The sequence below is a fragment of the Cryptosporidium andersoni genome (assembly GCF_001865355.1).
Source record: "Cryptosporidium andersoni isolate 30847 chromosome Unknown contig_10, whole genome shotgun sequence".
Taxonomy (NCBI): domain Eukaryota; phylum Apicomplexa; class Conoidasida; order Eucoccidiorida; family Cryptosporidiidae; genus Cryptosporidium; species Cryptosporidium andersoni.
In genome coordinates, this window is record NW_027122813.1 from 41204 (window position 1) to 64270 (window position 23067).

General features: G+C 24.5%; 10 protein-coding genes across 10 annotated transcripts; 4 read left to right on the forward strand and 6 right to left on the reverse strand.

Annotated features, from left to right (window-relative positions):
- Positions 1–893: 893 nt before the first annotated feature.
- cand_013840 (uncharacterized protein) lies at positions 894–4109 on the reverse strand (the record flags this gene model as incomplete). The annotated part of the gene is made up of 1 exon (XM_067211619.1): positions 894–4109. One exon carries the CDS (start codon positions 4107–4109, stop codon positions 894–896), a length of 3216 nt encoding a protein of 1071 aa, XP_067069654.1.
- Positions 4110–4565: 456 nt separating this feature from the next.
- On the forward strand, positions 4566–6254 carry cand_013850 (uncharacterized protein; the record flags this gene model as incomplete). Its single annotated transcript, XM_067211620.1, has 1 exon — positions 4566–6254. The coding sequence occupies one exon, from the start codon at positions 4566–4568 to the stop codon at positions 6252–6254; it is 1689 nt and encodes a 562-aa protein (XP_067069655.1).
- A 976-nt stretch (positions 6255–7230) lies between these two features.
- cand_013860 (uncharacterized protein) lies at positions 7231–7596 on the reverse strand (the record flags this gene model as incomplete). Its single annotated transcript, XM_067211621.1, has 1 exon — positions 7231–7596. The coding sequence occupies one exon, from the start codon at positions 7594–7596 to the stop codon at positions 7231–7233; it is 366 nt and encodes a 121-aa protein (XP_067069656.1).
- Positions 7597–8297: 701 nt separating this feature from the next.
- On the reverse strand, positions 8298–10484 carry cand_013870 (uncharacterized protein; the record flags this gene model as incomplete). Its single annotated transcript, XM_067211622.1, has 1 exon — positions 8298–10484. One exon carries the CDS (start codon positions 10482–10484, stop codon positions 8298–8300), a length of 2187 nt encoding a protein of 728 aa, XP_067069657.1.
- A 969-nt stretch (positions 10485–11453) lies between these two features.
- Positions 11454–12761, forward strand: cand_013880 (elongation factor 1-alpha; the record flags this gene model as incomplete). Its single annotated transcript, XM_067211623.1, has 1 exon — positions 11454–12761. One exon carries the CDS (start codon positions 11454–11456, stop codon positions 12759–12761), a length of 1308 nt encoding a protein of 435 aa, XP_067069658.1.
- Positions 12762–12904: 143 nt separating this feature from the next.
- cand_013890 (uncharacterized protein) lies at positions 12905–13366 on the reverse strand (the record flags this gene model as incomplete). Its single annotated transcript, XM_067211624.1, has 1 exon — positions 12905–13366. The coding sequence occupies one exon, from the start codon at positions 13364–13366 to the stop codon at positions 12905–12907; it is 462 nt and encodes a 153-aa protein (XP_067069659.1).
- A 189-nt stretch (positions 13367–13555) lies between these two features.
- cand_013900 (glutaredoxin domain-containing protein) lies at positions 13556–14221 on the forward strand (the record flags this gene model as incomplete). Its single annotated transcript, XM_067211625.1, has 1 exon — positions 13556–14221. The coding sequence occupies one exon, from the start codon at positions 13556–13558 to the stop codon at positions 14219–14221; it is 666 nt and encodes a 221-aa protein (XP_067069660.1).
- A 78-nt stretch (positions 14222–14299) lies between these two features.
- cand_013910 (elongation factor TU GTP binding domain-containing protein) lies at positions 14300–17836 on the reverse strand (the record flags this gene model as incomplete). Its single annotated transcript, XM_067211626.1, has 1 exon — positions 14300–17836. One exon carries the CDS (start codon positions 17834–17836, stop codon positions 14300–14302), a length of 3537 nt encoding a protein of 1178 aa, XP_067069661.1.
- A 633-nt stretch (positions 17837–18469) lies between these two features.
- On the reverse strand, positions 18470–21868 carry cand_013920 (uncharacterized protein; the record flags this gene model as incomplete). The annotated part of the gene is made up of 1 exon (XM_067211627.1): positions 18470–21868. One exon carries the CDS (start codon positions 21866–21868, stop codon positions 18470–18472), a length of 3399 nt encoding a protein of 1132 aa, XP_067069662.1.
- Positions 21869–22507: 639 nt separating this feature from the next.
- cand_013930 (uncharacterized protein) lies at positions 22508–23058 on the forward strand (the record flags this gene model as incomplete). The annotated part of the gene is given in 3 exon segments (XM_067211628.1): positions 22508–22628; positions 22639–22675; positions 22787–23058. Coding segments are annotated over 3 exon segments (430 nt in total), but the record flags the coding sequence as incomplete, so codon positions are not given.
- Between the last annotated feature and the right edge of the window lie 9 nt (positions 23059–23067).

A 23067-nucleotide genomic window follows, 5' to 3' on the forward strand; every position in this document is an offset into this window, starting at 1 on the left:
TGTTTTCTTTCGAGGTCAATTTTTCTTAATATAATAAGAGCGCATTTTAATACTCGTATCTTATATTTAACATATTAGAGTATCCAATAATATTTTCACAAAACTGTGGAGTTTTTTTAAATGAAAGTCTTCATATCCAAATAAATAAAAAAATATTTTGTATATTCTCGGATATCTTTAATTACTTTTATATACTTTAGTCAATATTATGGTTTCCAAATTTATATTACCATTTAAAAATAATAAAAAAAAAAAAAAAGTGAAAGAAAAGAAAATTTAAATAATAAAATTTTAATAAATATATAAATAGTTAAGATAAGTTTGTATAAAAAAAAAAATTGTATGTATTAATAGCCATACCAGTATATATAATATTTTGAATACCAACACTGAAATAATTAACCAAATAATTTATCGATATACCAGGTTTATTTTAAAAACCAGAATATTATGAAATATTTCAATAATATGAATATATATATAATATATATAAACATTGAGAAATATACATTTTAATATATATATAACAAATTGAACCAGAATATCCCTGATTTATAGTGAATATTTACATATATTAATTTATTATTTAATATTTAGATATTACTTTAAAAGTAAAATTTGAAATATTAAGTGAAATTTAAAATTATGAGTATTGTGGAACTATTTCTTATTTAAATATAAAAATATTTTTTGAATTAAGAAAATCAGATAAAATTAAAGAAACAAAATAACTTCATTTTATCTTTAAGAAGATATGAAAAAATATTACCTATTTATATCATAAATACTTTTAAAGTCTAAATTTGACAATTTAATATATAAACTTGATTATTTTAAAATTTATCTAATCAAAAATGATAGGATTTTCTTTAAAAGTTTTGTTTTTGTTTTATCTATTTGGATTTTATACAATCCAAAATATATTTTAAAGATTTAATTGAATAGTGGATAGTATTACTTTGATATTCTGTCAGTGATTTAACACTTAAAATTAGTTCCTGTTGATTATATTTATCATTTAATATTTTTGATTTTAAAGATATTAGCTCAAAAGTATCAAATTCACTTGATAATTCCACTGAACCTGAAAATATTGATATAAAAGTTTCTAAATTTTCTAAAATAAGTTTAATAATATTTGATTGGATATTTATGAAGGGTTTACAATATTGTTGGTCTTTCTTTGATAAATTTGACATAATCCAAAAATATATAATAAGAGAAATATTAAGTGGTCCAAAAATAACACATAAAATATTTTCAAGTATTGTTTGAATATTAAAATATGATAATAGATTGGAATACTGATTTCCAGTATTTAAGAAATGATCTATTATATGAATATTAATTAAATTGTAGAATTTTTCAGATATTGAAATTAAATCATAAATCTCACTTTGAATATTTTTTTGATAATTAATTTTATATTTAATAATATCAGTAAATTTTATTATAAGTGGAGATATTATATCATTCAATAGCATTATAATGAATTCATTCTGAATAATTGTATTTAGTTTAATAAATTCCAATGATTTGTATTTATTTATAAAACTATATATATTATTAAATTCTGGAATATCTTTAATAAAAATTAAATCATTAATAATTAATATTGGTATAATAAAGATTTGAAGACGATGATATGCTATATATTGGGTAATGGTACCACCTTGTATTATATTTTTTAATAATGAATTATGATCCTCAAAACAAAAAGAATCAGTTATTTCAAAATAATTGCATGGTAATAATGAATTAATTTCATTTTCAAATTTGGGTGTAACTTCTATAAATGCAGATACAGAAGAAAATATTGGTGATAAATCTTGATTAATTATATTACTATTGGATAATATATCAAATACTTGTTTATTTAAAATATTTTTTAATTGATTAATATGATATGAAACAAAATCCTGTAGATCATTATTAAGAAATTTACATGATAATAATTTATGAAGAAATTTATTAAGAAAATCAAAACCATATAAAATATCATAATAAATATCCTTTTCTTGAATTATATTTTCAGTTTGAAGAGTTAATATTGAATTAAAAAAGGAATAGCAATTACTACGAAGAGATTCTATAGATGAATCACGTAAATTTATACATGTTTCATTATGTATATCAATGATCATTCTAATTTTTAAAGGATAATCGAAATTTTGATTATAATTGATTTTATTCATACGATTCCTACAATTTTTATTAGATGAATTAATATAATAAATATATGGACATGATATTAATTGAAGTATAGTACCTTGAATATTTAATGTCATTAATTGTGACCTTTTTAAAGATAAATAATTATTAATAATTTTATTACATAAATTATAACATCCAATATATGGTAAGATCTCAGATAATAAATAAATTGATATATGATTATTAATTCCATTTTTGTTAATATTATATGAATATTGTAAAATTGTTAACGAAAAAATTAATATTCTATTATCATTTTTAAATAATGGAATACTAAGGCAATATAATACTAAAGATATTAAAAAAGATCCATATCTTGAATAATTATTAGAATTTAAAATATTTGTTTCAATATCTAAAATATCATTAAATAGATTATAAATATCATCAAAAGATAAATAGTCCTTATCTATTACATTACAATTAGATGTTATATCATAATCCTCATTGTTTAGAATACTCAATAAATACAAAATATTTGTCAAGTAACACCATTCAAATTCATTATTTAAACATTCTAATTGTTTTAAATTAGATATTTTTAACAAGAATTTTTTTAAATATATTCTCCTTAAAAAAGTAGTTGCATATTTACTTTTTAATATATAATTTAATGCAACACGAATATCAATAATAGGATTTCCATAACATTCTAAATAGTTACAAATTATTAAGTTAACTTCTTCAAGTATATAGTTAAAAAATCCATAATTTATTGGTAAAAATAATAATATTTGACATATTATTTCCAAATATAATATTTGACCTTTTGAACTATCTAGTAAATTATAAATACAAGTATCATTTATTTTATTAAAATATAATAGGAATGATTTTAAATTATAACCATTATTAATAAATTCATTAAAACAATTATCTATATATTTTTCTTCATTATCCAAAACTTCCATATTATATTTTGTTAAAGAAACAAGAAAATAAGAAAATAAACGTAGTATATCTATTCTCAAATTATTGACAGTTGAATTTAATAAAATTTCAATTATACTTTTCAAAAATTCATTATTTGTATCTTTAGATAAATTATTATCTATATTTTTCAATGTATATTGTTTTATTATTAAACATATCTTTAAATTTAATATCATCTCATTTGTTATACAAGGAAAGAAAATTTTATAATTATTCTGAATCTTCTCTAAAAAATATTCATATTCTTTAAATTTACCAAGCTCCCTTAAAGAATACAATTTCATTAAAAAAACAAACGAATATATCCTCCTTGATTGTAAAGATAATTTGATACTTTTATTATTTGGAAATTCTGTATTTGAATCTAAATATTCAAAAGGACATTCATTCAAATATTTATCTGCTAAGATATTTATTAATTGATAGTTATATATATTCTGACTTTCATTTCTACATATACAATAAAGAGCAAATGATGAATATGCAAGATATATTGGCTTACGATAACGTGAATATAATTTATTACAGTAATTTTGCATACTTTGATACCTTCTTAACCAAAAATTTAATGATATTATATCAAACTGAAAATTTTCACTCAATAAACAATTATTAGAATTATTCTCAAGAATTTCAATAAGATTTTCTAACTTATGTTGTTTATTTGGTATTACATCACATAACATAAAATAATGCCACAAAATTGCCAATACATCTTCATCATATAGTTTATATAATAAAACAGTATCAATATCTTTTATTGCATCATCATAATATCCAATACGAGCATATGCTAAACCTCTTAAAGCAAGTACTAACTGTTCATCAATATTAGACTTATCATCATCTATTGATTTTTTAGATTTTAACTTTAATAATACATTAGTAGATTGTTTTATGGCATTATTATTATCACCTCTATGTAAATAGTTATATATCAATTTAATACGATGCTGTAACATTTCTCTTAAATAAATTGCCCAATTCCGCAATAATTATAATAGTACTCTTTACATCACAATCAATATCTTTTAAATATGCAATTGTTTACAATTAATTACCATAGTAGTAAAATACAATCGTCTAGATAGCGCTATTAGTGACATTGACTGCATACTAAATACAAACGATACCGGGGTAGCCTGAGTAGAACACCCCCCCCTTCTTTTACATATTCAGATTGCTTCTTGTGAGATACTAAGTGATAAATAGACAGATATAAAAAAAAAGAAAAAAATTAATGGCGCAATGCAAATATATTTTAATAAAATATTGAAAATACACATCCAAATAAGTATAACTAATTACTAGCTTTATTATTTCTTTTTGCTTTTTTTTTTTTTTAAAGAAGAAAAAGATAAAAAAAGTAATTATTTAGGGAAATAAAAAAATTGTTAATTAGTCAGATCATATTAATTATGAAATTCTTGATCATATATATTGCATTATTTATTCTTAATCTTAATATACTTTCAGTTAATGGGTGTAAAAGATATAGAGAAATCAGAATAAATAAAGTATTTGAAATATCAGGGTCAAGAAGTCCACCTAAGACAATACAAGATTTCAGTAAATGTACAGATAACTCATTATATGTGACTAATGTCTTAAATACAGCAAGATGGGAACTTATTAAGAATCGAAAAGGTACTGGATGGGATGAAACTTTAATACCACCATTAATGTTTTGTGTAAAAATTATTGATACACCAATATATCCAAGTGAACAGTGTTCTTCTAATTCTATAGAATTAATAGTACATGATGGTATATCAGCAGCTAAGTCAGGTATATCATTATCTAAATTCATAAATTTATCTAAAGGTGATGAGAAATGTTTATTTATATCACCATGTGACTTATTAAATAAAATATATTGGGCTGAATCGAGATTTACAAATTTAATTAATAATTTAGAGTTTCGTATATTGGTACATTTTCAAAGCCAAAATCAAGGGCGTTTCAATATTAAAGCAAGTATTCGTGGAGTTGCACGTGCTATGAAACATCATAGAAGATTTTGGGATTATAATTATGTATTAACACAAAATTTTGAGAAAATTCAAGCAGTATCTTTATATATACCCTATAAAGTAAAACCTAATCGTTTTATTTCAGATTTATGTCTAATAAAACCATCTGTAACAAGTAAATTTGATGGTAATAAATCTTCACTTTGTATTTATGAGAAATGTTTATGGAATATATGGATGGGTCAATTAAAAGGAGAGGGAGTAGGACTTCGTTGTGTTATTGGAAAGGCTTCTGCTAATGGAGAATATTTTGTTGGTTGGTATTCACCACAAGTATTAGGTATAAATACAATGGGTTCAGCTCAAATTTCTTTAAAATGGGGTAAACCACTAGTTCCAGATGATATATGCAAAATTTCCGATGATTTATTAAATAAACTTCGAGCAGAAGATAAGCAAAGTATTGATTATGACTCATCATGGTTTCCAGATAATAATAATAATAATACAAGTGAAGGGGTGAATGAATCTTATAAATCTCATGAATCTTATATCTCTAGAGATTACAATTCAAAATCGAATTCAAATATAAATAAACCCTCAAATAATGTTGCTAATAAAACATCTAGTGTAACTACTGTTAGCACTGTACAGACTAGTACAGCATTAATTAGGAAACCAAAATCTGAAGATTCAAATATTAAATCAAATAATGAAGTATATATAAAGAAAGAAAGTTTAAAACTTAATGATACAAATAAAACTATAAATATAACAAGCTTATGTACAAATAATACTTGTGAACCTATTTCTACTTCATTATCGAAAGATATATGTCCATGTAAAAATATTGAAGATAAATATGGCAATAATAGTAATGATGATTTACAAACAAATAGAAGTAATTTAGAGGAGTCAAATGAGGCTAGTTGTGCATGCTTAGAAGAAGGAGAAGTAGATGTTGATCTTGTTATAGTTGATAATCATCAATTAGATACTGTAGATGATTTAAAGACAGAAGAAAAAAAAACTAAGGAGAGTATTTGTAATAATATTCAAGGGTTAAATGATTTAGATACAATGACAAAGAAATGGATTTGTCTAAAAAATAGTCGATCCAATTTATTACAATAATTATAAATAATGAAATTTTATGTAAGATAATTTTAAAGTATCTTTTTTTTTTTTTTATTTTTATGATATCATTTTCTTAAATATATGATTATATATTTTCCTTAATTTATGTAAATAATTTTTTAATATTAGAAATATTAATAGATATTCTTTCAATATAATAATTTAACATATTGAGAGATTTCAAGAATTATATATTGTTTTATTAATAAAAGTAATAATGAGAAATATAATATTCTAAGTAAATATAAAAATTTTAATTAATAAAGTGGTTTAATTGTACATTATAGAGATAAAATAATATTGAATGATTATTACTCTATAATATTTTTAAAAATATATTAATATTAATAAGTAATTTTTGCATTAAAGTCAAATATTATTAAAAAAGTAGGAAAAAACTAAAGAATCATATTTACAATGCGACAATAAAACTTTGAGAATACCTTCAGTAATATTAAGAATTAATATAAGTAATATATTACTGTGTATTACTTATTATATATTTTAAATAAAATGTCAAATATACAATGAAATTGAGTCTAATCAATACTAATAACTTCACTTATTATTTTCATAAAAAAATAGTACAATTTATTTATATAATTGGAACTATAATATTATAAAATACTACTTAATACTATAAAATTAAGAATTTAGTTTTAAAGAAATTTCAATATCAGTATAAGCAATACAATTTACACTAAAGATATTCATCTATCCTATTTTAATATTCTCACATTATACTTATATTATACCTCTTAAATAATAGATCTTCAATTTAAAGAATAATTGATTTTAAGAAAACTATTTAACTAGTAAGATCTATTATTGAAATAAATACACTTTATATATCCATAATGGTTAGCACTTGAGATATTTAATGTCCACAATCTTATACAACTGCGATATTAAGGATTGACAAAAAAAAAATGACATCTGTTAAAGCTAATATGAATAGAAAATCTAGTTGAATTTAGTGACTTTTACATTTACATGGATCACATTTACAACATGGGCAGCACTTTGGATCACATTTACATGGATCACATTTACATGGATCACATTTACAACATGGGCAGCACTTTGAATCACATTTACATGGATCACATTTACAACATGAGCAGCATTTTGATGAATTACAACATTTACAAGGATCACATTTGCATTTGTGACATGAATCTGTTGATTTACAGCATTTACAAGGTTCACATGTACAAGGATCACAATTACAAGATTGTGTACAAGTACAACCTGCTTCAACCCTCTTACAATGACCTTTTTTGCATGAACCTCCATAATTAGCTTGTTTACTATTTTGATTAACTGTACAGTTCGTCATTTTGCCAATAATCTATGTAATATACAAGTTAAATATTTTAGATTGAACTTCTATAAAAAAGTAAGACTTAATTTAGGTTATTACTCGTCAAATAAGGCGGTAAGAAAAGAGACGGTTACACACCAACAATGCGCCACATATAAACCGCTTAATGGGAGTTATTTTCTGTCTTTAAAAGTAATTGCTAACATATGTTATAATGGCACTAAAAACAGAAGGTGGTAAAAAGAAACCACTTAAACAAAGTAAAACCGAGAAGTTTGAAACAGAAGAAGACATTGAATTTAAAAGAAGACAGGCGGAAGAGAAGAAGAAGTTGCAACATATGAGTAAAAACCTTCGATCTAAAAAGTAGTGACATATGCTAAATTTTCATTTCTTCTATTTCATCTTTTTTTTTTTTTAGAAATATCACAGTAAAACTATAACTCATCTTTATTAGTTCCTTGTGAAATTAATTTCCTTTTTTCTTTATAATTTCCGAGATTAATATAATAGATGTTTAGTACCATTAGAATTTTTAGATTTATTTTTAATAAAGATATAATATTTTAAATATATAAATATGTGATCTTGAAGATATGAAATAGAAGTAGTTTAGTGAACTTAACTATCTACTTTTTTTAATGACTTTTAGCTCTTTTTTTATAATCAACAATAATGAGGTGTTTGTTAAAATATAGGTCTCTTTTATTTATCAGTTAATATACTTTTCTCTTTTGTGAGGGTAATGAATTTTGTTTCTCATTAGAAATAGTATCATTAAATAATTCAAACAAATGATATATTGATTGAAGTATCAAATTTGATGAGTAGTTATCTTGGGATAAATATCCATTTTCCAAGCTTTTTCTTACTGTTCCTTGTGTAGTTGAATCTATTTTTTGTTTAATAATCCAATCATACTTTTCAGCCTCATAAATAGATAATATTGGGAATGCTTTAGAAAATTTAGTTATTGTCATATCAACAAATTTTGCCATTTCATAATTCATTTCAGTACGTCTATCTATATTAAGATCAATAACAAGTCCCCAATAAGTATCAGAATCAATTTCTAAATATTTATGATTAATATTCTGATTTTGATTTATTTTATTTATATTAACATCAGTAATTTGATAACTATATAATTCATTTAAAGTATGATATATAAATGGTGCTAGTAAAACTCCTTCTGTATGTAAACTTCTAGATATATGAATTTCAAATTCAATAGAATCTATCATTGAATAGTGCATTGGTTTAATATAATCTAATACATTAACCCACATTACTTCAAAACTATTATATAAGTTCTTTGAATTGTATTCTGATATATCTATATTTTTTTTAATATTCTGTGGTCCTACATATTCAAGTAAATGTGAAAGGGGTATCTCGGCAGACCACTGAATTTTATCCTCTCTTCTTCCATTAACCCGAATCCATTGATTAAGAAAATGTACATTATTTTCAATATATTCATTTAAAATTTTTGGATTATTTATGCTTATTGGTAAATATTCAATAATAAATAGTTTATTCATCTTAAAACCTCCTTTTTCTGATATTAACCTAACAATTGTTTCATATCCTAAATTTAATTTTAGATGATTAGGACTAGATGTAAAACGATCTAAACAATAATTATAAACTTTTTCATGATCTTTTTCTCTTACACATAAATCTTGTCTATTCATTCTTATTCCTTGTATAATCCAAAGTCCCTCCCATTCAGCCTTTATTGAGTTTTCATATAAATGACTAAAATGATCTTGTTCATATTTAATACTTTTGCATGAATAATTTTTTGGTAATATATTAATATCAGGTCTTATAAATGAAAAATGGAACACATTTGAAATACCATTCCATCCTTGTCTTATTACTCTTAGATTATCCTTTGATGTAATAGGAAGAAGAGATTTGTTAAGTCTAATACCAGTATATGGAGATACTATATCAGATACATTATATATTAAAGTAACATTTTCATTAGGTAATATATAATATTTTTTTAACTGTTCTTGCCTAAAATTATTAGATAGTTGAGAATAAATAGGACCTTGTCTTAGAAGCCAAACTAATGCCATTATAAGTGTATCTTTAATATTATAATTACTTATTAATGTTTCAAATATTTCTCCAAATAACAAATTAGATTTAACAATGTTTTTTGGATTATCTGAATGTATATAGAACTCCTTATAATGTGGATACCTACTTTGAGTTGAGAATTTCTCACTATATGATTTTGGAAGTACAAGGATAGAATTTATATCAAGTAAATGTTTGTAGACCTTTCTCTCATTTTTGCCAAAATTAATCTTTGATTTATCTTTTGAATTTTTTATTTTATTATTTACAATTTTTTTACCATATGAAGATACAATTTCCAATTTTGCAAGGTTGACAAGCTTTTCTATGAAGTGATTAATAGTACTTTTTACACAAATAACATTATTAGAAATATAAAAATTAAATTTCTTCCAAAATGAAAGATTATTTATTATTTTATTATCATATTTTTTATTTTTATTATATTGATATTTCTGATATTTTTGATAAAAGTCAAGATTACTTTCGCTTTTAGTCGAAATTTCATCGGAATTATTTATAATCACTAATTGTGGTACTGAAATCCCATTAATATTTACATTTTCTATAAAAAATAGTGCTGTATTATTATAATTTCCCATTATATTAGCTTTTGACTCTGAAGTAATCAATACATCCAATTTATTTAATATCTGATCTTTATATAAATATCCACGGGATTGAATTCTTTGGCAATATGGTCCTGTTAATGATCGACAAGTCCCATTATTTATCAGACCACTATGCAAGTGATGTATACTAATAAATGTATATCTTCTAATCCAGTTTACTATATGATCAGGAAGCATAGATCGAATATTTAGACTTGAATCACAGTATCTTAATATGAGTGTGAAGTAAAGACATAATGACAAAAAAAATCTCACGATTATCCTCATTCATAGCAATTTTATAACTTATACATTGACACTATATATAAAAATATTACCTGCTTCTATATATACCCAGTAAAGTAAAAGAGTTTTTACAAATTAGGGTTAATCTAATTTCCAGATTTTTGGCTCTTTATATTTACTTTATATAAGTTTATTAACATGCACCCTAGTGATGCGTGTCTCCCGCGCAAGTATCACTATTTCCAACTACAATATTAACATTAAAGGTTAAAATTTTCTTTTTCTTTTTTTTAGGAAAATATTCTTTATTCCCTTTAAATATATAAGAAGGGTTGTTATACTCTTATAAAATAAAAATAGGGACTAATATAAATATATATTCCTTTTCATTTATATATAAGTAAATTTATGGAAACTTTGTATTCTTAGTTTGATTATCTATACATGCACTACATAAACTAGAATAATTTTAAATATTATAATTCATCCTCAATTCTCAGAAATTCCAGTAGAGAATAAGTACTAATATAATGTAATTACGTTCCGAATCCCTATAACTATTTACGAAATCTTAGATATTTCTAAGTACAAGAAAGTTCAAATATCTTCTCTATTCTCAGGAAATCTTAAGATCATATAGCGCTATAGTTATTTAATAATAAAGTTCATAGGGGTAAAAAATTATAGGCGCATTACTTCTGAGACACAAGACAGACGACGTTACGGCCTTTGAGACAGAATATTTTAGGTACTAGTACTAATAAGAAATAGATAAAGAGACAGGAATGGTGGAATGTGGAAATATGGCTGATTAGGACTCATAGGCTAATTTGAATTAGTTTGGTTTACTTTTATTAAGAAATCACATTTTTCTCTGTTCTAGTGAATATTTTCTACATTTAGTTTTTATTTAGTCCAGATATGGGTAAGGAAAAGAGTCACATAAACTTGGTTGTAATTGGACATGTAGATTCTGGTAAATCGACTACCACTGGTCACTTAATTTACAAGCTCGGAGGTATTGATAAACGTACTATTGAGAAGTTTGAAAAGGAATCTTCTGAAATGGGGAAGGGGTCATTTAAATATGCTTGGGTCTTAGATAAGTTGAAAGCTGAGCGTGAACGTGGAATTACTATAGACATTGCTTTGTGGAGATTTGAAACTCCAAGATATGAGTACACTGTTATTGATGCCCCAGGTCATCGTGATTTCATTAAAAATATGATTACGGGTACTTCTCAAGCTGATGTTGCTTTGTTAGTAGTTCCAGCAGATCGTTTTGAAGGTGCTTTTTCAAAGGAAGGTCAAACTCGCGAGCATGCCTTATTAGCTTTTACATTAGGTGTGAAGCAAATGATCGTTGGTATTAATAAAATGGATACATGTGACTACAAGCAATCTCGTTATGATGAAATTCATAATGAAGTTGAGGGATATCTGAAGAAGGTTGGTTACAATATTGAGAAGATCCCATTTGTTGCTATATCTGGTTTTGTTGGTGATAATATGGTTGAGAAATCTGAGAAGATGCCATGGTATAAAGGTAGAACTTTAGTTGAAGCTTTAGATACCATGGAGCCTCCAAAGAGACCAACAGAAAAGCCACTACGTCTTCCATTACAAGATGTATACAAGATTGGTGGTGTTGGTACTGTTCCAGTAGGACGTGTTGAGACTGGTATTATTAGACCAGGTATGAATGTTACTTTTGCCCCAGTAGGTATTACTACAGAAGTCAAGTCTGTTGAAATGCATCATGAACAACTTTCAGAGGCTGGTCCAGGTGACAATGTTGGATTTAACGTTAAGAATGTATCTATTAAAGATATTAAACGTGGTTATGTTGCATCTGATGCTAAGAATGACCCAGCCAGGGGTAGTGAGAACTTTACTGCTCAAGTTATTGTATTAAATCATCCTGGTGAAATTAAAAGTGGGTATTCTCCAGTAGTTGACTGTCATACTGCTCATATCTCTTGCAAATTCCAGAATATTGTCTCTAAGATGGACAAGAGATCTGGTAAAGTATTAGAAGAGAATCCAAAAATGATTAAATCTGGTGATGCTGCAATTGTAGTTATGGAGCCTTTAAAACCTATTTGTGTTGAGGCTTTTACTGAGTATCCACCTTTGGGTCGTTTTGCTGTTCGTGATATGAAGCAAACTGTTGCAGTTGGTGTTATTAAGTCTGTTGTAAAGAAGGAGATTTCATCCAAGAAGAAGTAGATTTAGGTATTTCATGAATAAGGACAATATTTTGAGTAGTTTTAAACTAGAAAATTTATGAGGAATTATTTTAGTACATTAAGTTAAGTTCTTGGATTGTTTAATGTAATGTCCTCTAATAAATCCTATATATTACTACATAATTAGGTATATTTTGCACTTTTTTTAACTATAGTTTTTTTTACCTTATTTCTAGTATTTCTATCTCTTTTATTATAGTTTTCCCCATTTATAGTGTTTGATCTGTCTCTTTCTAACTCTATACTGTTTATAAGATGAGTTTTCATTGTTTCAAAGGGGTCTGATATAAATTTTGGGTAATTTAGGATATTTTTCATTTGATGTAGAGACTCCTTTTTTTCTTTTTCTCTTGTTCTTCTCGTTAGAGACTTTTTGAGTAATTTCGTCGAATTATTTATATTGCTCTCAAGCTCTACATTCCTAATTTCTAGTTCTAAATCCTTTAATCTTTTTAAACTTGAAATCTTCTTCTTTTTCTTTTCTAGAATACCCTTTTCTATATAACTTGTCAAGTCTTGCTTTCTTCTTATTCTATCAGTTGCTAAGCGTCTTTTTCTTTGTCCACGGCTTAAAGGTACCACCATATTCCAGTTATAAATACTCAAAGTTGGTTAAAATACTGTTTAAAGGTGATCCCTATCAATGTGACTAATCGGTACCCCTAATATAGCGGGGTAACATATTCTAGAGGCACCCATAATATTATTTTTGAATTAGGGAAATATTAAACTAATCTTTAAAACTTTGCAAGTAAATCTAAAGAATTATAAACAATGCCAAGTGAAGTAAAGAGTTTTGTTCAGATATGTGACCTAGTATTGAACAATAAATTCTCATGTGTACTATGTATTTCTCCAAATAATGAGCCTGATAAGGCTATGTTAGACTTATTAAATACCATTGAGACTAATTACAAAAATATCCAATTTTCAGTTTTACAGATTGAAGATATATATGCTAAATCAGCTGCAAAGCAGTTTGGTATTAAGCAACTTCCTTGTATGATGTTCTTTACAGCTAAAAGTCTTGAGCCAATAAAGACAGTTATTGGATATTCTCCTTCACAAGTACATTCAGTTCTAAAAGAAGTGAACGAGATAGAAGCTTCTGAACTACCAAATTCTAAAGAGATGTATACAATTTTGTGTAATTTCAAGAAGTTGATGGTTTTTATTAAAGGAATAAAAGAAGATCCATATTGCCGTTTTACAAAACAACTGATTGCCTTATTTGATTCTATTGGAGTAAAGGATTATGGTCACTATAATATCTTTGAAAATGAACAAGTAAGACAGGGTTTAAAGGAATTTTGGGATTGGCCAACATATCCACAAATTTGTATTAATGGTAACTTTGTTGGAGGAATAGATATAATTAATGAGATGCATTCTAATGGTGAATTAATTAAAGAGTTGCCTAGTGAAGTATTTCAAGAATAATTTATGTTGTAAAACAAAACTGAATATCAGTATATTTCGTGACTTACTTCTTTTTTTTCCCCCTCCCCCCCTTTTTAATTACTTTTTAAGTGTTCTTTGCTTTTCAGCTGCAACAATAACCTTATGTTCTGTTGGAAGCCCCTTACGTTTGCGAATAGAGTTTATAATATTTCTAGCAACATTGAAAGTAGATAAGTCGCTTTTTGAATCAATTCCTATATCTAATGTACTGTTTTGTGATAGAAACATGTTAACTTTTGAAAACCCTTCATCTTCGAAATCTTCTTGTGTTAAACTAGCCTCAGGAAAAGGGTCTTGATCCAACATTTTCCAGTGTGAAAATACCATATTTACAGAAACATGACCACTAGCTTTATTTCTGAGCTCCTGACCTATACCAAAAGATTCAATTACTGGAATTTGTGCTTCAATTTTAAAAGTTGATGTTCCTTCTTTAAGCTCTTCCTTATATATATTAGCTCGTCTCCTTCCTAATGCACTATAAACCTTTCCAAGAACATTTTGTTCAGATAAGATTGTCAATTTAAGCATAGCTTCATAAATTCTAACTAGTCCACGCTGTAAAATTGCTCTCCTGCAACATTCCTTTGTTAAAGTAGTCAGTTGGTTTGATATATTACTAATATTTAAATTTGCAAATATCGACAAATCTAACTTGTCTATTTTAAATTCAAAATTATTATCACTTTTGATATTATTAGATAATTCCAAATTATTAGATATATTTGCTAAAGATTGATTATTATTAAAAGTCAGATTCTCAAGTAGATATGTTACACCATATATAGGCTCTTCACAAAGTGGGCCAGCCAAGCTGGCTAATTCACAACCAGTTACAATACCATTAATAATCCTTTTATAATTATCAACTAATGTATGCAGAGAATTTAATTCTCCTGTAAAATTACTTATTTTCTTAGGATAGTAAGAGGAATCATAAGTACATCTTAATGTCCAACCCAATAGATCAAACTGAGTTTCACAAGTAACTAAAATAGTACAACTTCCTTTGCGAGTACATATTCCTAAAATAATATATTTTGATATATTTTGTAACTTTTCTCTTTTATTATATCTCTTTTCTGCTATTAAATTATTTATCATTTTAGTTAAATGATTATCAATTTCATCAAGAATATCCATTGTATGATTCATAGATGAGGAATAATTGTAAAGATTTGAATGAGAATGAATTAAGCTATTAATAACAGAACGATGTTCTTCTATGTACTCTATAATTGGTATTTGCATTGAAACTGCATTCAAAGATATTATAACATTCTCATTTGGTAATCTCATAGTTTGTTTACCATCCAATTCATCATATATAGTCTCACAGTTTGAATTAGGAGTATAGTTATTAATAACACTAGGATTCTTTGAATCATGCATATCTTGAGGATCTGGATTTATTCCTACCCAAGGAGGAAAAGGAATTTTATTTTGTATTTTTTTAGGGATTTGAGTTTTTGGTCTAACTGTTAAACCTTCTCGGAGGCTTACCAAAGGTGGTGATATTGTTAAAGGTATTCTAGCAAAAACATGTTGTAAATCAGAAATACAACGTTCTAAATGGACTTCTCCTCTACATCCTATAATATATTCTCCAGACTCAAAAGTATCAACTTCTACAGAAGTATCTGAACGGCATAGTAACTTTAATCCTTCTACCATTAATGGTATATCTTGTACTCTTCTAGGTTCTATAGAAACCCTAATAATAGCTGAAGATCCATTGGAAGTTTCTGTTAAAGAAGAAAATGATGGCATATTAAGTAAATTAGACAAGGTTAATGATTGATCAAGACATGATATAGCTCCCAAGGTATAGATATCATGTTCTTGATTTAAGTTATTCTTACTTATATAATCTTGATTATTCAATGGTGGGAATTTTAAACATAATCCAAAAATATTACCTGCTTTTACAGTCTCAATAGGAATCAAATCATTACCTAATAAAGTATATATATTAGTTACAGTTACTTGTAAATTGTCTTGATCTGTAGAACTTTCATTGTTTAATTCCACCTTAATATTTTTGCATATGTAGAGTTTATCTCCAATATTTAAAGTTCCTGCAAAAATTCGGGAAATTCCAACAAATCCATTTAACTTTTCAGTTCCTCTGAGTTTATCCCCTGTTAATCTATTTGCTGAAATATCTGCAGCTGCAAATTTAGAAATATAAACAACTACTGGATAATTAAGATTAACTAATTCAACACAATTCTCAACTGATAACCTAAAATTAGATAGTAAGTCTCCAATCTCTAAATTATACAAACTTGGACATATATGTGGTAGACGAATTTTACCAGCTGCAATTGGTGAGGGTAGAGATGTTACAACCTTATGAAATACTCCAGAAGCCAAAGGTAACCAATTTGATAGAATATAACGGCATAAAGCAGAAAAAGAACAATTAGGAGAGGATATCTTTAATAATTCTGAATATTTTGATATTTGTTTGTTACATTCAGATAAAAGCTGTTCTAAATCATTTGTTTGTTTGATTTTTAAAATTTCTATTATCTTTAATATTTTAGATTTATTATAACTAATACAAATTGAATTATAAATACTCCATAATGGCTCTAATATAAATTGTTCCAACATTGTACATTGATCCTTGCGATTTGGTATTTGTGATACACTTTTTGATTTCAAGTTAAAATAATACCCTTCTGTAAGAGCTTTTTTTAGTTTCTCTCGTGTATTTAAACACCACGGTAACTTTAATTTATCAGCTATATTCTTCAGAATATTACCATCATTTATGTCTAAACACCATCCATGTAAACAAGATGTAAATAAAATATTTCCATTACTAAATGAAAATTCAACAGATTTTTCTACACTATCATCTACAATAGGAACCAAATGACTAGAACTAGAGGAAATTTCAGGAGAATTATCCAAAATATTTAATTTATCATTTTGTATTATTTCTATATCGGGTTTATATATATCAGAAGTATTTTTATGATCAAGATTGAATTTGTTTACAATTACTTTTTCATCTTTGAAATTCCCACTTTTTATAAAAATTGATTGATGGATTTCTTCATGCAAAAATTGATGCATTAAAACATTGATTTGTTCAATTAGTTTGCAGATGTGGGTATAAGCTTCTTTAGGAGTAAGACCCAATTCTAAAATTAATCGATCCATCTTATTTAGAACTAATAACATTTGAACACGTTCGATATATGCTTGTTGTAAAACTTTTCTGGTTTGATCACCTAACCCCTCAACTACATCTACCAATATTAAAGCTCCATCACATAATCTTAATGCAGAAGATACTTCATGAGCAAAATCAACATGACCAGGTGAATCAATTAAATTTATTGTATACAATAAATCTGAAACATTTAAAAAAGGATCAATATAATTATAAGTTAAAGATATAGCTGATGATTTCATTGTAATAAGACGATATTGTTCATCTTCCCGTGAATCTAGATAACGCATTGTACCTGCTGTACGACTTGATAATATATTGTTACTTGCTAATAAAAAATCTGCCAAAGTTGTCTTGCCATGGTCAACATGAGCTATAATACATACATTACGTATTTTCTCAGCCATTGCCACATTTTCAGTATAATATTAGAAATAGCACCAAAATGTCAATAGGTAACAACCACCTAAATATTATAATGGCTCTCAGGCGCCATAATATTAACTTTGTTAAATTTTGATACTATCTCCTATTACTGGGGATTAACAAAATATAACAATATTATGCGAAAATAATAAGAAAAAAAACATTAGAAGAGAATTGTAATATTAAACAAAACCTTTTTCTAGTTCATTAAACTAATTTATTCAATTATTTGTAGTTAAATATATATAGCCTTCTACTTAGATCTATAAATTAAGAAATCTTATACTTAAGTCTTTAGATAATATAATTTATTGTCTAATAGGAAATTCTACTTAATATACGTAATAAACTAGTTTTATATAATTATAGTTAGTCTATATATATCTATTTCTGTTTTTTTTTCTCTTAGAAAGTAATTAAGGTGATAAATCCTAATTATATTTCAATAATTCTACAATATTCTATATCTTTAAGAAAAAATATTCAAAAATAATTTCGAAAGTTATTATATCTAAGAATTTCACTATACATTATACAATTAACTACATTTAAAAATAATATAAAATAATGTTATATTTTTATATATTTATATAGAAATCTTTTTAGAGACAATTTTATTTTGGAATTTCTAATATTATATCTTCAATATATCTAAATATTAAAATATTACTTCTTTCAGATGCTGTAATTGAATTATTTGAATTATCTCCTAAATTTGTAATATTAATATTTAATTTGATACTTAAGTATTTTATTAATTCAAGTACAAAATTACAATCCATAATATTGTCTGAGTTATCTAATTTATTCTTAAATAATTTCTTCATACTATTATGTATATAAAGTAGATCTAATAATATTAAATGATAATTTCTCTTCACAAATTCATGATTATTTAAGTAGTTAGTCCATTCTTCAACAAATCCAGCAAAAGATCGCTGTAAAATATCTTTTATAACATCATATATTTTTAAATATTTATTAAGAGTTTTATATAAATTTTGAGTATCTTTTATAAATTGTATAATTGAATTATGAGCTACATGTATATTTGCCAAACTAGGAATAAGATTATCTTTGAATTCAAAATTATCTATATTTTGACTAGTATCACTAATCCAATTTATTAAGCAAAAAGAAAATCTTTCAATAAGTATATCACTAATTTTATAAAAAACTTGACGCTTAAGAGAGCTTGATTCTTGTACAATATTTTCTATTTCATAAATAAGAGTTTCCTTAGATACTAAAGACTCTAATCCCAATAATATTGAAACATTACATCCATTATTTTTAGAATAAACAGAATCATTATCAGACTTATTTAATATTTTTTTAGAATAAAATAGATCTCTATTTGTAAGAAGTTTAACAATATGTTCACTTATATTAGATATAGCAATTGACCAAAAGTATATATCTTGACCACAAATAGCTAAATTATATACACTAATCTTTTTCAAATATCCCTTCTTAACAGCTTCTCCCTTTACAATATAATTAAAACAGGTATTTAAATAATTCCTTAATAATTTAGATAACCTTGATATTCCTTCAGGTGATATCAAAGGTATACAATGTATAAATTTTATAATATAAGCTACAGTTTCAATACAATCCAAGCAACAAGAAGAAATACTAAATTGTATATCTTTATATATAATACTATAATTAGATATAGAAATAGATTGTTCATTTCCTAATTCCCCTGTTAAAAATAATTGAAATACTTTTTTGTAACGTTGATATAAATTATTTCTTTCCCACATTTCACTATTTATACTTTGTGATAAATTATCCCATGCTATTTTATATAAATCTTCAAATTCACTACGATAAAGTGTATAAAGTTGTATTCTAATTTCACTACATACTCTTTCAAACATTCTTAAATTTAGTATTGAATCATTAGAATTATTATAATCATCTATGTCATTATTTTGTTTTATTGATGACATCTTTATTTGATCTTGAATATTTAATAGCCATGTATTTGTAATAGTTTCTTGTATTTTATATAAGGAACACATTGATTTAACAGATATCCAATATAAAGAACTTATATTAATAATATCTAAATATTTATTCATTCTCTTTGTTGAAAATCCCACTAAATTTATAAAATTACAAAAAATTCTTGTAATATTCTGTTCTAACCATTGTTTAATTGGGATATGAACTTGTTGAATAGATTTATTGATTATAATCTGAGGTATATCATTTCTGTTTACAAGATTTAAATATATTACAATAATCATCATTGCAAATATAGATAAACGTTGAGTAATAAATAAAGAAAAATTAAAACCTTTAATTATTTTTATATCTTCTTTTAAAATCTCTGAAATCTCCTCTTTATTTAAATTCTCTTTTAATTTAAAGTTCATATAATCCAAATCATTACATTCAGATAATAAATTATTCATTACTTTATCTAATAATTGATTAAGATTAGTATCTAAATCGTCTAATGCCAATGCAATACGTCCTCTTTTTAATAATGCTATAATAGGATGAAATAAAGTATTTTTCATATCGATTAAAAAATATTTCTTAGATAAAAATTCTTTTATTAAATCTTCATTTAATTCATTTGAAAATCTCATATATAAATCTAAATCTAATTTGATTATAGTATCATAAATTCTATCTAACCATTTTATATTATTAGATAATCTCTTCATATCCAAAATCTTTTCTTTTACTCTATTATTATTATTATTAGAAAGTACTGATAAATCCGAAATATTACAATTTCCATCAAAATTCTCATCTAATTTATCAATATTTAAATATTGTATTGGTTCCTTTCTTTTCATTTCTACTTTATCTAATATATTTCCTATTCTTTGTATTTCATATTCTATTTCTTGCTCATCATCTGTAATTAATTCCCAAATATATTTTAATTGAGATAATATGTATATAAAAGAATTTTCATCGATATTTTCTAATATTAAACTATTTAAAGGATATTCAATCCAACTTAAAGTCATAGAAATAAAATCTTGAGCTGATATTTTGTCAATTACTGAATATATCTCTATTAATTGGCTAGATAATGTACTTAAAGATATTATCCCATCCATTTGTTTATTTAGGATATCTAAAGTATCATCAATTAAACTATTTGCTTCATCATATTGTTTATTATTTAGTAATACTTGTAAAATATTTTGTGTTTTTCTTAATTTAGACATAATTCTTAACTTCTTAATTGTTTCAAAAATTCTTTTCTTAATAAGTAATTTATAAAATATGTCAATTATCTTGTAACTTGATCTTCTAAAATTAACTTTTTTCTGTTTTATTAATTTTGTATTAATCATACTATTATTAATATCTATAACATCCTTCTTATTATTATTTATAAATAAATTAAATGATAATTCATTATAGACTCCTTTTATATTATTTGAATTATCTTCTTTATTATTTAAAAGAATATTTAATAGATCATTTAGAGATTCTTCAAGTAATCTCAAATTTCTTAATTCTTCTAATAATGGATTAAATGAATTACTTAAATGTTCATATAGGGATATACCTACAATATCCAAATATGAAATAATCTCATCTTCTGATTTAACATTATTAATTAAGTTAATATTTATTATATTATATTTATTAAAATATTTTTTTGGTATTAATAACTTTTCTCCAGTAAACTCAGATTGGATAAGTATTTCATTATTATTTACAAAATCTATATCCTCTTTATCTAAATTTACTCTTTTTATTTTCTCATTCATATCTTTTATATTAGAAGATCTACTCATTAAAATATACTTGGATATTTCATCTCTATATTTATCTAAATATACGTTTATTATCTCCTCATCACTATTGTTTATATCTTCTGAATTATAATCATTGTCTTGAATAATTACATTGTATTTGTTACTTTGGGAATTTAAAGTAATATTTCTTAATGAAAGAGGTATAATATTTTTAACAGGTATTGTTTTAATCCAAATTGGTAGATTTACCATATTGTTACGTATTAAATCCATTATACTTTTATGTAAGTGAATATTTTATATTAAAATACAAAGAAAAAAATCTTTACATTTATAATAGTAATTATAATAGTTTAGATAATATATTTTACTCAACCAATATTGAATTTAATGATATAATGATATATTATTACATTCATATATATTGTATATAAGATTAATAATTAAATTTTTATATATATTATTATATTTAGAATTTAAAAAAATATCTTTTTGTTTTTCTTTCTAATATTTTAGACTGAATTTTTATCACTAGATAGGAGCCAAAAATTAGTGTAGACAAGTAACAAAAATAAGGTCTAAATTATTCATATATAAAAAATATTTATTAAACTCTTTATCAAATATAATAGAACCCCCTTAATTTATTTAATTATATATATAATTAATTAATAAATATTACTAAAAATATCATTTAAAACAAAGATATCCTTTTGAGAAAAAAAAGTTAAATTAATAAAATTTCATAAATTGTAAATATTATTATTATATTATTCTAGTATAAATAATAAAAGAGAGTTATATGTCAATAATATTTGCATCAAATATTATAAAAATTATTTAGAAATAAAAGTGCCTCATATCTTATTAACTTTTTATTATCGTGTGTAGCGCCATGAAATAATTAATTGCATGCACATGCAAGGTTTGTGTGTAAAGTGTGTAAATAGGGTGCAATCTTATAATTTACCTTGTGTAACTATTCTACCACCCTCCCAACTCCGAAAATTTTTATCTCCACTATACATTATTAGTTATTTTAGAGTTATATTTATCTTTGAAAGAAAATGAAAGTAAAGAGTACCTTTATATTTCTTATTACTTTAGCTATACTACTATCAACTCCTATTTAGTAAGTGGATAATTTGTTCTAAATAAAAAATTAAACAGATTCTCACTCATTATATTTAGCTCGGTTCAATTAAGATATTATAGTAATGGAATATCCAGTAATTTTAGTGCAGGACCATTTTCCTCATCACTAGGTAGTACCTCGTTTAGACATGTTGATTTCAATGGAGGAGGAAGAGGAAGAGGAAGAAACAGTGGTAATAGTAGTGGTAATAGTAGTGGTAATAGTAGTGGTAATAGTAGTGGTAATAGTAACAGTAATCCAAGTAATGGTAATAGTAGTGGTAATAGTAGTGGTAATAGTAGTGGTAATAGTAGTGGTAATAGTAGTGGTAATAGTA